At 52.2% G+C, this 14582-nt stretch overlaps 1 protein-coding gene across 2 annotated transcripts in view; it reads left to right on the forward strand.

Annotated features, from left to right (window-relative positions):
• LOC137371810 (unconventional myosin-X-like) overlaps positions 1 to 14582 on the forward strand; it is a 518005-nt gene that overhangs the window by 432384 nt on the left and 71039 nt on the right. For both annotated transcript variants that reach the window (XM_068034697.1, XM_068034696.1), the window contains 2 exons: positions 3493 to 3635; positions 13428 to 13622. In XM_068034697.1, the coding sequence (XP_067890798.1) occupies positions 3493 to 3635; positions 13428 to 13622 (338 nt within the window). The remainder of the gene's footprint in view (positions 1 to 3492; positions 3636 to 13427; positions 13623 to 14582) is intronic.

The following is a 14582-nucleotide window of genomic DNA, read 5'->3' on the forward strand; positions in this document are numbered from 1 at the left end:
AGAGGAGGGGACCCGTACCCTAGTGAGTGTCAGTACCTTCAGGAGAGGAGGGGATCCCAGTGAGTGTCAGCACCTTCAGGAGAGGAGGGGACCCGTACCCCAGTGAGAGTCAGTACCTTCAGGAGAGGAGGGGATCCCAGTGAGTGTCAGCACCTTCAGGAGAGGAGGGGACCCGTACCCCAGTGAGAGTCAGCACCTTCAGGTGAGGAGGGGACCCATACCCCAATGAGTGTCAGCACCTTCAGGTGAGGAGGGGACCCATACCCCAATGAGTGTCAGCACCTTCAGGAGAGGAGGGGACCCGTACCCCAGTGAGAGTCAGCACCTTTAGGAGAGGAGGGGACCCCAGTGAGTGTCAGCACCTTTAGGAGAGGAGGGGACCCGTACCCCAGTGAGAGTCAGCACCTTCAGGAGAGGAGGGGACCCGTACCCCAGTGAGAGTCAGCACCTTCAGGAGAGGAGGGGATCCGTACCCCAGTGAGAGTCAGCACCTTCAGGAGAGGAGGGGACCCGTACCCCAGTGAGAGTCAGCACCTTCAGGAGAGGAGGGGACCCGTACCCCAGTGAGAGTCAGTACCTTCAGGAGAGGAGGGGACCCGTACCCCAGTGAGTGTCAGCACCTTCAGGAGAGGAGGGGACCCGTACCCCAGTGAGAGTCAGCACCTTCAGGAGAGGAGGGGACCCGTACCCTAGTGAGTGTCAGTACCTTCAGGAGAGGAGGGGATCCCAGTGAGTGTCAGCACCTTCAGGAGAGGAGGGGACCCGTACCCCAGTGAGAGTCAGCACCTTCAGGAGAGGAGGGGACCCGTACCCCAGTGAGAGTCAGCACCTTCAGGAGAGGAGGGAACCCGTACCCCAATGAGTGTCAGCACCTTCAGGTGAGGAGGGGACCCATACCCCAATGAGTGTCAGCACCTTCAGGTGAGGAGGGGACCCATACCCCAATGAGTGTCAGCACCTTCAGGAGAGGAGGGGACCCGTACCCCAATGAGTGTCAGCTCCTTCAGGAGAGGAGGGGACCCATACCCCAATGAGTGTCAGCACCTTCAGGTGAGGAGGGGACCCATACCCCAATGAGTGTCAGCACCTTCAGGAGAGGAGGGGACCCGTACCCCAATGAGTGTCAGCTCCTTCAGGTGAGGAGGGGACCCATACCCCAATGAGTGTCAGCACCTTCAGGTGAGGAGGGGACCCATACCCCAATGAGTGTCAGCACCTTCAGGAGAGGAGGGGACCCATCCCCAGTGAGAGTCAGCACCTTGAGGAGAGGAGGGGACCCGTCCCCAGTGAAAGTCAGCACCTTCAGGAGAGGAGGGAACCGTACCCCAGTGAGTCAGCACATTCAGGAGAGGAGGGAACCCATACCCCAGTGAGAGACAGCACCTTGAGGAGAGGAGGGGACCCGTACCCCAGTGAGAGTCCGCACCTTCAGGAGAGGAGGGGACCCAGTGAGTGCCAGCACCTTCAGAAGAGGAGGGGACCCATACCCCAATGAGTGTCAGCCCCTTCAGGAGAGGAGGGCACCCGTACCCCAGTGAGAGTCAGCACCTTCAGGAAAGGAGGGCACCCCAGTGAGAGTCAGCACCTTCAGGAGAGGAGGGGACCCATACCTCAGTGAAAGTCAGCACCTTCAGGAGGAGGGGACCCGTACCCCAGTGAGAGTCAGCACCTTCAGGAGAGGCGGGGACCTGTACCCCAGTGAGAGTCAGCACCTTCAGGAGTGGAGGGGACCCCTACCCCAGTGAGAGTCAGTACCTTCAGGAGAGGAGGGGACCCGTACCCCAGTAAGAGTTAACACCTTCAGGAGAGGAGGGGACCCGTACCCCAGTGAGAGTCAGTACCTTCAGGAGAGGAGGGGACCCGTACCCCAGTGAGAGTCAGTACCTTCAGGAGAGGAGGGGACCCGTACCCCAGTGAGAGTTAGCACCTTCAGGAGAGGAGGGGACCTGTACCCCAGTGAGAGTCAGCACCTTCAGGAGGGGAGGGGACCTGTACCCCAGTGAGAGTTAGCACCTTCAGGAGAGGAGGGAACCGCAGTGTGAGTCAATACCTTCAGGAGAGGAGGGGACCTGTACCCCAGTGAGTATGCACATTCAGGAGAGGAGGGGACCCGTACCCCAGTGAGAGTCAGTACCTTCAGGAGAGGAGGGGACCCGTCCCCCAGTGAGAGTCAGTACCTTTAGGAGAGGAGGAGACCCCTACCCCAGTGAGAGTCAGCACCTTCAGGAGAGGAGGGGACCCGTCCCCCAGTGAGAGTCAGTACCTTCAGGAGAGGAGGGAACCGCAGTGAGAGTCGGTACCTTCAGGAGAGGAGGGGACCTGTACCCCAGTGAGAGTCAGTACCTTCAGGAGAGGAGGGGACCCGTACCCCAGTGAGAGTTAGCACCTTCAGGAGAGGAGGGGACCTGTACCCCAGTGAGAGTCAGCACCTTCAGGAGGGGAGGGGACCTGTACCCCAGTGAGAGTTAGCACCTTCAGGAGAGGAGGGAACCGCAGTGTGAGTCAATACCTTCAGGAGAGGAGGGGACCTGTACCCCAGTGAGAGTCAGTACCTTCAGGAGAGGAGGGGACCCGTCCCCCAGTGAGAGTCAGTACCTTTAGGAGAGGAGGAGACCCCTACCCCAGTGAGAGTCAGCACATTCAGGAGAGGAGGGGACCCGTACCCCAGTGAGAGTCAGTACCTTCAGGAGAGGAGGGGACCCGTCCCCCAGTGAGAGTCAGTACCTTTAGGAGAGGAGGAGACCCCTACCCCAGTGAGAGTCAGCACCTTCAGGAGAGGAGGGGACCCGTCCCCCAGTGAGAGTCAGTACCTTCAGGAGAGGAGGGAACCGCAGTGAGAGTCGGTACCTTCAGGAGAGGAGGGGACCTGTACCCCAGTGAGTAAGCACATTCTGGAGAGGAGGGGACCCGTACCCCAGTGAGAGTTTGCACCTTCAGGAGAGGAGGGGACCCGTACCCCAGTGAGAGTCAGCACCTTCAGGAGAGGAGGGAACCGCAGTGAGAGTCAGTACCTTCAGGAGAGGAGGGGATCTGTACCCCAGTGAGAGTTAGCACCTTCAGGAGAGGAGGGGACCCGTACCCCAGTGAGAGTCAGCACCATCAGGAGAGGAGGGGACCTGTACCCCTGTGAGAATCAGCACCTTCAGGAGAGGAGGGGACCCGTACCCCAGTTAGAGTCAGTACCTTCAGGAGAGGAGGGGACCCCAGTGAGAATCAGCACCATCAGGAGAGGAGGGGACCCGTACCCCAGTGAGAGTCAGCACCTTCAGGAGAGGAGGGGACCCCAGTTAGAGTCAGCACATTCAGGAGAGGAGGGACCCGTACCCTCGTGAGAGTTAGCACCTTCAGGAGAGGAGGGGACCCCTACCCCTGTGAGAATCAGCACATTCAGGAGAGGAGGGGACCTGTACCCCAGTGAGAATCAGCACCTTCAGGAGAGGAGAGGAATTGTGAGGGAGGTGGAGGTCTTTTTAAACTGTTCTTGTATTTTAGACCAAACTCATTTGTGATAATCCTGGCAACCCGAGTGATCCACTGTAACTCAGACACTCCCGAGGAGATGCATCACTGGATATCCCTGCTTCAGAAGTCCAAGGGAGACGCTATCGGTGATGGACAAGAATTCATTGTTCGAGGTAAGTAGGTAAGGATTAGTGAGGAAATGTTGGGAGATGGGAGAGAACAGCTGAGAGTGAGGGAGTAAGATTCTAAACCCAGGAAAGGCGGAGCTGGCCGTACAGATTGGGTGCGCAAAGGATGATGGAGGCAGGCATGGTGAAATGGTAGATGGTGGGAGTGCGTCTCTGGGGTTGGGACAGGGCTCCTAATCCAGTGAGACTTGCTGCATGAATCTGTCCTTGGAGTCACAGCCAATGTGGCCATGCAGCAATCCAAAAGTCCCTGCTCAATCCATGCTCAAGTCAGGCCCTTCATTTTATTCATTCATGGGATGTGGGTGTCACTGGCCAGGCCAGCATTTATTGCCCATCCCTAATTGCCCTTGAGAAGGTGCTGGTGAGCTGCCTTCTTGAACCGTTGCAGTCCGTGTAGGGTAGGTACACCCACAGTGCTGTTAGGAAGGGAGTTCCAGGATTTTGACCCAGTGACAGTGAAGGAACGGCGATATAGTTCCAAGACAGGATGGTGTGTGACTTGGAGGGAAACTTGCAGGTGGTGGTGTTCCCATGTATTTGCTGCTCTTGTCCTTCTAGAGGTCGTGGGTTTGGAAGGTGCTGTCTAAGGAGCCTTGGTGAGTTGCTGCAGTGCATCTTGTAGATGGTACACACTGCTGTCACTGTGCGTCGGTGGTGTAGGGAGTGAATGTTTGTAGATGGGGTGTCAATCAAGCGGGCTGCTTTGTCCTGGATGGTGTCGAGCTTCTTGAGTGTTGTTGGAGCTGCACCCATCCAGGCAAGTGGAGAGTATTCCATCACACTCCTGACTTGTGCCTTGTTGATGGTGGACAGGCTTTGGGGAGTCAGGAGGTGAGTTACTCACTGCAGAATTCCCAGCCTCTGACCTGCTCTTGTAGCCACGGCATTTATGTGGCTGGTCCAGTTCAGTTTCCAGTCAATGGTAACCCTCAGGATGTTGATAGTGGGGGATTCAGTGATGGTAATGCCATCATGGTAATGGTGATGGTTTCCTATTCTTGCCCTGAACTGGATGGGGCGGCACGGTGGCACAGTGGTTAACACTGCAACCTCATAGCTCCAGCGACCCGGGTTCAGGTTGGGTCCTGCCTGTGCAGAGTTTGCAAGTTCTCCCTGTGACCATGTGGGTTTTCGCCGGGTGCTCTGGTTTCCTTTCACAGCCAAAGACTTGCAGGTTGATCGGTAAATTGGCCATTGTAAATTGCCCCTTGTGTAGGTATGTGGTAGGAGAATTGTGGGGATGTGGGAGGGAATATGGCATTAATCTTCTTCTTTGGCCTCCTTGTCTCGAGAGACAATGGGTAAGCGCCTGGATGTGGTCAGTGGTTTGTGAAGCAGCGCCTGGAGTGGCTATAAAGGCCAATTCTAGAGTGACAGACTCTTCCACAGATGCTACAGATAAAATCGGTTGTCGGGGCTGTTACACAGTTGGCTCTCCCCTTGCACCTCTGTCTTTTTTCCTTCCAACTGCTAAGTCTATTCGACTTGCCACACTTTAGTCCCACCTTTATGGCTGCCCGCTAGCTCGCACTGACTCCCACAACTTGTGATCAGTGTCACAGGACTTCATGTCGCGTTTGCAGACGTCTTTAAAGCGGAGACATGGACGGCCGGTGGGTCTGATACCAGTGACGAGCTCGCTGTACAATGTGTCCTTGGGGATCCTGCCATCTTCCATGCAGCTCACATGGCCAAGTGGTCGGGAATATGGGATTCATGTAGGATTAGTTTGAATGGGTGGTTGATGGTCGCCGCAGACTTGGTGGGCCGAAGGGCCTGTTTCAGTTCTGTATCTCTCTATGACTCTAAATGTCAAGGGGAGATGGTTAGATTCTCTTGGAGATGCTCATTGCCTGGAACTGATATGGTGCAAATATTACTTGCCGCTTATCAGTCCAAGGCTGAATGTTGACCAGGTCTTGCTGCATGCGGGCATGGACTGCTTCAGTATCTGAGGAGTTGCGAATGGTACAGAACACTGTGCAACCATCACTGAACATCCCCACTTATGACCTTATGTTGAAGCAGCTGAAGATGGTTGGGTTGAGGACACTACCCTGAGGAACCTCTGCAGCGATGTTCTGGGCTGAGATGATTGACCTCTAACAACCACAACCATCTTTCTTTGTGCTGGGTATGACTCCAACCAGTGGAGAGTTTCCCCCCAATTTCCATTGACTTCAATTTTGCTGGGGCTCCTTGATGCCATTTTGAGTCAAATGCTGCCTTGTGTGTCTTGGAGGGGAACATGCAGTTGGTGGTGTTCCCATGCATCTGCTGCCTTTGTCCCAGGTGGTAGAGGTCACGGGTTTGGAAGGTGCTGTCGAAGGAGGTGTGGCTCTCCGCTTCTACCTTGAACAGAGGCCCAACCAGTCCCCATCCACCACCACCCTCCTCTGCCTGGCTGAACTTGTTCTCACATTGGACAACTTCTCCTTCAACTCCACTCACTTCCTTCAAATAAAAGATTTCGCTATGGGTACCCACATGGGTCCTAGCTATGCCTGTCTTTTTGTGGGTTATGTCAATCATTTCTTTTTCCAGTCCTAGTCAGGCCCCCTCCCCCAACTCTTTTTTCGGTACATTGATGACTGTATCGGTGCCGTTTCCTGCTCCCGCCCTGAACTGAAAACTTTATCAACTTTGCTTCCAATTTCCATCCTTCTCTCACCTTTACATGGTCCATCTCCGACACTTCCCTTCCCTTCCTCGACTTCTCTGTCTCCATCTCTGGGGATAGACCGTCCACTAATATCCATTATAAGCCCACCGACTCCCCCAGTTACCTCGACTACACTTCCTCACACTCTGTTTCCTGTAAGGATTCCATTCCATTCTCCCAGTTTCTCCGTCTCCAACGTATCTATTCTGATGATTCAACCTTCCACAACAGCGCTTCTTTCTCCTCAACCGAGGATTTCCTCCCACTGTGGTTGACAGGGCCCTCGACCACGTCCGACCCATTTCCTGCACCTCTGCCCTCACCCCTTCCCCTCCCTCCCAGAACCAGGACAGAGATCCCCTTGTCCTCACTTTCCACCCAACCAGCCTCCACATCAATAGGATCATCCTCTGCCATTTCCACCACCTCCAGCGTGATGCCACTACCAAACACCTCTTCCCCTCCCCTCTCCGTCAGCATTCTTAAGGAATTGTTCCCTCTGTGACACTCATAGAAGCATAGAAAGTTTAAGGCACAAAAAGAGGCCACTTGGCCCATCATGTCTGTGCCGGCCAGAAAACGATCCACCTATTCTAATCCCACCTTCCAGCATTTGGTCCATAGCCCTGAAGATTACAGCACTTGAGGTGCATATCCAGACTCCTTTTGAATGAGTTGAGGGTCTCTGCCTCAACTACCCTTTCAGGCAGTGAGTTCCAGACCATCACCACCCTCTGGGTGAAAAAGTTTTTCTCTAATTTTTCTACCAATCACTTTAAACCTATGCCCCATCAGCACAGACCTCTCTGCAATGGTGAATAGACCCTTCACCTCCACTCTATCCAGGCCCCTCACAATTTTGTACAGTTCAGATCTCCCCTCAGCCTTCTCTGTTCCAAGGAGAACAACCCCAGCCTATCCAATCTTTCCTCATAGCTGCATTTTTCCAGTCCTTGCAACATCCTCGTAAATCTCCTCTGTACCCTCTCTAGTGCAATTACATCCTTTCTGTAATGAGGTGACCAGAACTGCACACAGTACTCAAGTTGTGGCCTAACCAATGAGTTATACAGTTCCAGCATAACCTCCCTGCTCTTATATGCAATACCTCGGCTAATAAAGGAAAGGATTCCATATGCCTTCTTAACCACCTTATCGACCTGTCCTGCTACCTTCAGGGATCTATGGACATTCACTCCAAGGTCCCTCACTGCCTCTACACTTCTCAGTATTTTCCCATTAATCGTGTATTCCTTTGTCTTGTTTGACCTCCCCAAATGCATCACCTCACACTTCTCCAAGTTGAATTCCGTTTGTCACTTTTCTGCCCATCTGACCAGACCATCAATATCTTCCTGCAGCCTACAGCTACCCTCCTCGCTATCTACCACATGGCCAATCTTTGTGTCGTCTGCAAACTTCTTGATCATGCCTCCTACATTACAACCAAATCGTTAATATATACCACAAAAAGCAGGGGATCCAGTACTGAGCCCTGCGGAACACCACTGGAAACAGCCCTCCAGTCGCAAAAACACCCGTCAACAATTACACTTTGTTTCCTGCCACTAAGCCAATTTAGTATCCACCTTGCTGGATTTCCCTGGATCCCATGGGATTTTATTTTTTTAACCAGTCTGCCATGTGGGACCTTGTCAAAAGCCTTGCTAAAATCCATGTAGACCACATCAACTGCACTACCCTCATCTATCTTCCTTGTTACTTCTTCAAAAAATTCGATCAAGTTGGTCAGACGAGATCTTCCCTTAACAAATCCATCCTTGATTAACCTGTGCCTTTCCAAGTGACAGTTTATCTTGTCTCTCAGAATAGATTTCAGTAATTTGCTCACTACTGAGGTTAGACTGACTGGTCTGTAATTATTCGGTCTATCCCTCACTCCCTTTTTAAACAGAGGTAAAACGTTAGCAGTTCTCCAATCTTCTGGCACCACACCTGGATCCAGTGAGGACTGGAAAATGATGGTCAGACCTTCTGCTATTTCCTCTTGCTTCTTTTAACAGTCTAGGGTACATTTCATCTGGTCCACTCCTCCATCATCCCCAACACCTCGTCCCCCTCCCATGGCACCTTCCCATGCAATCAGAGGAGGTGTAACACCTGCCCTTTTACCTCTTCTCCTCTTGCCATCCAAGGCCCCAAACACTCCTTCCAGGTGAAGCAATGATTTACTTGTACTTCATTCAATTTAGTATAGTGTATTCGCTGCTCACAATGTGGTCTCCTCTACATTTTGGAGCCCAAATGCAGATTGGGTGATTGCTTTGCGTAACGCCTTCACTCAGTCCACAAGCATGACCCCAAGCTTCCAGTTGCTTGTTATTTTAATTCACCACCCTGTTCCCATGCCAACATGTCTGCCTTTGGCGTGTTCCAGTGAACATCAACGCAAGCTCGACGAGCAGCACCTGATCTTCCGATTACACACTCTACATTGAGTGCAACAATTTCAGAGCATGACTGGCCTTTTTTTATTGTTATTTTATTTTATTCTATTTTAATCATGTGCCTGCCTTAAACTTTATTTTTCAAGTTTGTGCTTTTGGACCTCTGTTCATTACTCTGCCATTAACACTCTCTCTGCACTAATGCTTTGACTTTCACAACAACCATTAACACTCTCTTTACCTTTGTCCAGTGACATCTTTGTCATTTCATCTCTCCTGCCCTCTGCCCTATCACACAAATTCCCTTTTATTCATTTGCCCACCAGCCCCCCTCACCCCACCCGCTTCACTTGCTTAAAATCTATTACATTTCTAACCTTTGCCAGTTCTGAAGAAGGGCCATTGACCTGTAACATTAACTCTGTTTCTCTCTCCACTGACGCTGCCAGACCTGCTGAGTATTTCCAGCACTTTCTGTTTTTATTTCTGTCTACCATCTGCTAAGGGCTGGAGAGGAATTTGCAGTGGGAAGGGGAGGATCCAGTTGTTGTGGTCCACGTGGGTATCAATGACATGGATAGGACTAGGAAAGAGGTTCTGTATAGGGAGTATGAGCTAGGGGCTAAATTAAAAAGCAGAACCTCAAAGGTAATAATCTCAGGATTACTACTTGAGCCACGAGCAAATTGGACTCCCCCTGCTTGAATGGCTTCCTGTACCATGGGCAGTTTGCTCATCCACCCTGTAGCCCCTGTTTTCGTCCCTCCACTTACTCCCCAATTCCCCCCTCTGCCCCATCACACCCCACCCCTCGCTCCCCCTCACCCCACCATCCCCTCTGTCCCCTCACTCCCCCACTCCTCTTCACCTTCACCCTACCAGCCCCCTCATTCGCCCTCTCCCACCCTGTCCTGCATTCCCCATCCCTCTCTCTATCTCAGTCTCTCCACCCAATTCCCTCTTTCCCCCACACTCTACACCCATCACTCACCCCTCAATCCCCCACCCCCTACCTCACCCCTACCTCGTACGCCAATCAGGTTGCCATGAAATCCAGCTGGAATTATAACCCAAAATCAATTGCCTCACACCCTCCTCCCAGACTGCTCCCTGACACCCCCTAAACCCATGGCCTTGTCCCTGACACCCCCTAAACCCATGGCCTTGTCCCTGAGACCGCCTAAACCCATGGCCTTGTTCCTGAGACCCCCAAACCCATTGCCTTGTCCCTGAGACCCCCTAAACCCATGGCCTTGTTCCTGAGACCGCCTAAACCCATGGTCTTGTCCCTGACACCCCCTAAACCCATGGCCTTGTCCTTCAGACCAACCAAACCCGTTGCCTTGTCCCTGAGACCCCTTAAACCCATGGCCTTGTCCCTGAGACCCCCTAAACCCATGGTCTTGTCCCTGACACCCCCTAAACCCATGGCCTTGTTCCTGAGACCGCCTAAACCCATGGCCTTGTTCCTGAGACCGCCTAAACCCGTGGTCTTGTCCTTCAGACCAACCAAACGCTTTGCCTTGTGCCTGAGACCCCGTAAACCCACGGCCTTGTCCCTGAGACCCCCCACTAAACCCATTGCCTTATTGTTCACCCTATAAACTCATTAACACTCTCCGATTCTCTAATTAGAATTAGAATTAGAATTAGAACATTACAGCGCAGTACAGGCCCTTCGGCCCTCGATGTTGCGCCGACCTGTGAAACCAGCTGACCTACACTATTCCATTTTCATCCATATCTATCCAATGACCACTTAAATGCCCTTAAAGTTGGCGAGTCTACTACTGCTGCAGGCAGGGCATTCCACGCCCCTACTACTCTGAGTAAAGAAACTACCTCTGACATCTGTCCTATATCTATCACCCCTCAACCTAAAGCTTTGTCCCCTCGTGTTTGCCATTACCATCCGAGGAAAAAGACTCTCACTATCCACCCTATCTAACCCTCTGATTATCTTATATGTCTCTATTAAGTCACCTCTCCTCCTCCTTCTCTCCAACGAAAACAACCTCAAGTCCCTCAGCCTTTCCTCGTAAGACCTTCCCTCCATACCAGGCAACATCCTAGTAAATCTCCTCTGCACCCTTTCCATAGCTTCCACATCCTTCCTATAATGCGGTGACCAGAACTGCACGCAATACTCCAGGTGCGGCCACACCAGAGTTTTGTACAGCGGCAGCATGACCTTGTGGCTCCGAAATTCGATCCCCCTACTAATAAAAGCTAACACACCATATGCCTTCTTAACAGCCCTATTAACCTGGGTAGCAACCTTCAGGGATTTATGCACCTGGACACCAAGATCTCTCTGTTCATCTACACTACCAAGAATCTTCCCATTGGCCCAGTACTCTGCATTCCTGTTACTCCTTCCAAAGTGAATCACCTCACACTTTTCCGCATTAAACTCCATTTGCCATCTCTCAGCCCAGCTCTGCAGACTATCTATGTCCCTCTGTACCCTACAGCATCCTTCGGCACTATCCACAACTCCACCGACCTTAGTGTCATCCGCAAATTTACTAACCCACCCTTCTACACCCTCTTCCAGGTCATTTATAAAAATGACAAACAGCAGTGGCCCCAAAACAGATCCTTGCGGTACACCACTAGTAACTAAACTCCAGGATGAACATTTGCCATCAACCACCACCCTCTGTCTTCTTTCAGCTAGCCAATTTCTGATCCAAAGCTCTAAATCACCTTCAACCCCATACTTCCGTATTTTCTGCAATAGCCTACCATGGGGAACCTTATCAAACGCCTTACTGAAATCCATATACACCACATCCACTGCTTTACCCTCATCCACCTGTTTGGTCACCTTCTCGAAAAACTCAATAAGGTTTGTGAGGCACGACCTACCTTTCACAAAACCGTGCTGACTATCGCTAATGAACTTATTCTTTTCAAGATGATTATAAATCCTATCTCTTGTAACCTTTTCCAACATTTTACCCACAACCGAAGTAAGGCTCACAGGTCTATAATTACCAGGGCTGTCTCTACTCCCCTTCTTGAACAAGGGGACAACATTTGCTATCCTCCAGTCTTCCGGCACTATTCCTGTCGACAATGACGACATAAAGATCAAGGACAAAGGCTCTGCAATCTCCTCCTTAGCTTCCCAGAGAATCCTAGGATAAATCCCATCTGGCCCAGGGGACTTATCTATTTTCACACTTTCCAAAATTGCTAACACCTCCTCCTTGTGAACCTCAATCCCATCTAGCCTAGTCGCCTGAATCTCAGTATTCTCCTCGACAACATTTTCTTTCTCCACTGTAAATACTGACGCAAAATATTCATTTAACGCTTCCCCTATCTCCTCTGATTCCACACACAACTTCCCACTACTATCCTTGATTGGCCCTAATCTAACTCTAGTCATTCTTTTATTCCTGATATACCTATAGAAAGCCTTCGGGTTTTCCCTGATCCTATCCGCCAATGACTTCTCGTGTCCTCTCCTTGCTCTTCCTGGCTCTCCCTTTAGATCCTTCCTGGCTAGCTTGTAACTCTCAAGCGCCCTAACTGAGCCTTCACGTCTCATCCTAACACAAGCCTTCTTCTTCCTCTTGACAAGCGCTTCAACTTCTTTAGTAAACCACGGCTCCCTCGCTCGACAACTTCCTCCCTGCCTCACAGGTACGTACTTATCAAGGACACGCAGTAGCTGCTCCTTGAATAAGCTCCACATTTCGATTGTGCCCATCCCCTGCAGTTTCCTTCCCCATCCTACGCATCCTAAATCTTGCCTAATCGCATCATAATTTCCTTTCCCCCAGCTATAATTCTTGCCCTGTGGTATATACCTGTCCCTGCCCATCGCTAAGGTAAACCTAACCGAATTGTGGTCACTATCACCAAAGTGCTCACCTACATCTAAATCTAACACCTGGCCGGGTTCATTACCCAGTACCAAATCCAATGTGGCATCGCCCCTGGTTGGCCTGTCTACATACTGTGTCAGAAAACCCTCCTGCACACACTGGACAAAAACTGACCCATCTAAAGTACTCGAACTATAGTATTTCCAGTCGATATTTGGAAAGTTAAAGTCCCCCATAACAACTACCCTGTTACTCTCGCTCCTGTCGAGAATCATCTTCGCTATCCTTTCCTCTATATCTCTGGAACTATTCGGAGGTCTATAGAAAACTCCCAACAGGGTGATCTCTCCTCTCCTGTTTCTAACCTCGGCCCATACTACCTCAGTAGACGAGTCCTCAAACGTCCTTTCTGCCGCCGTAATACTCTCCTTGATTAACAATGCCACACCCCCCCCTCTTTTACCATCTTCTCTGTTCTTACTGAAACATCGAAATCCCGGAACCTGCAACATCCATTCCTGCCCCTGCTCTACCCATGTCTCCGAAGTATCTGTCTGGGAGGCTGGCGATTGTGTTGGCATGTGTGGTTTCTGATTACCTGCAAGGGTCTCTCCCTCTCTCCCTGTGAGGAGGGTGTCTTTGCGCACGTGGGGTTCTGTGTACGGAGTCGGAGGCTGACCCCCTGTGTATGGTGTGGGGGAGGAGGGGGTTCTGTGTGCGGTGGGGTGTGTCTCCACACAAGGGGTGGGTCTCTGGTAAGGGGAGTCTCTCTGCATAGGGGGGGGTGGTCTGTGTGTGCAGAGGTGGGGGGAGTGAGGGTCTCTCAGTGTGGGGTCTCATGCTGACTCCTCTTGTCCTGCTTCAGGTTGGCTCCATAAAGAGATGCGAAGCAGTGGGAAAACGTCATCACTGAAACTGAAGAAACGCTGGTTTCTGCTGAACAACAACTCACTCGATTATTACAAATCTGCCGAGCGCAGCTCATCCAAGCTGGGAACCTTGGTACTGAACAGTCTCTGCTCCGTCATTCAACCAGACGATAAAACCTTCAGAGAAACAGGTGCTTGTAAAGGTGCAAAACCGTGAATCAGAGATAGATCCAGAACAGATATTCAGCAAATATCCAAATCCAGTGATTGATACCTTCACTCACCTAAACAGATCACTTTCCGATGAGACCACCACCACCAGCATCGGCGCGCAGGAGTGTTACTCCCGCAGCATCGGCGCGCAGGAGTGTTACTCCCGCAGCATCGGCGCGCAGGAGTGTTACTCCCGCAGCATCGGCGTCCAAGAGTGTTACTCCCGCAGCATCGGCGTCCAAGAGTGTTACTCCCGCAGCATCGGCGTCCAAGAGTGTTACTCCCGCAGCATCGGCGCGCAGGAGTGTTACTCCCGCAGCATCGGCGCGCAGGAGTGTTACTCCCGCAGCATCGGCGCGCAGGAGTGTTACTCCCGCAGCATCGGCGCCCAAGAGTGTTACTCCCGCAGCATCGGCGTCCAAGAGTGTTACTCCCGCAGCATCGGCGCGCAGGAGTGTTACTCCCGCAGCATCGGCGCGCAGGAGTGTTACTCCCGCAGCATCGGCGCCCAAGAGTGTTACTCCCGCAGCATCGGCGCGCAGGAGTGTTACTCCCGCAGCATCGGCGCGCAGGAGTGTTACTCCCGCAGCATCGGCGCGCAGGAGTGTTACTCCCGCAGCATCGGCGCGCAGGAGTGTTACTCCCGCAGCATCGGCGCGCAGGAGTGTTACTCCCGCAGCATCGGCGCGCAGGAGTGTTACTCCCGCAGCATCGGCGCGCAGGAGTGTTACTCCCGCAGCATCGGCGCGCAGGAGTGTTACTCCCGCAGCATCGGCGCCCAAGAGTGTTACTCCCACAGCATCGGCGTCCAAGAGTGTTACTCCCGCAGCATCGGCGCGCAGGAGTGTTACTCCCGCAGCATCGGCGCGCAGGAGTGTTACTCCCGCAGCATCGGCGCGCAGGAGTGTTACTCCCGCAGCATCGGCGCGCAGGAGTGT

Source organism: Heterodontus francisci, chromosome 7 (genome assembly GCF_036365525.1).
Source record: "Heterodontus francisci isolate sHetFra1 chromosome 7, sHetFra1.hap1, whole genome shotgun sequence".
NCBI classification, from domain to species: domain Eukaryota; kingdom Metazoa; phylum Chordata; class Chondrichthyes; order Heterodontiformes; family Heterodontidae; genus Heterodontus; species Heterodontus francisci.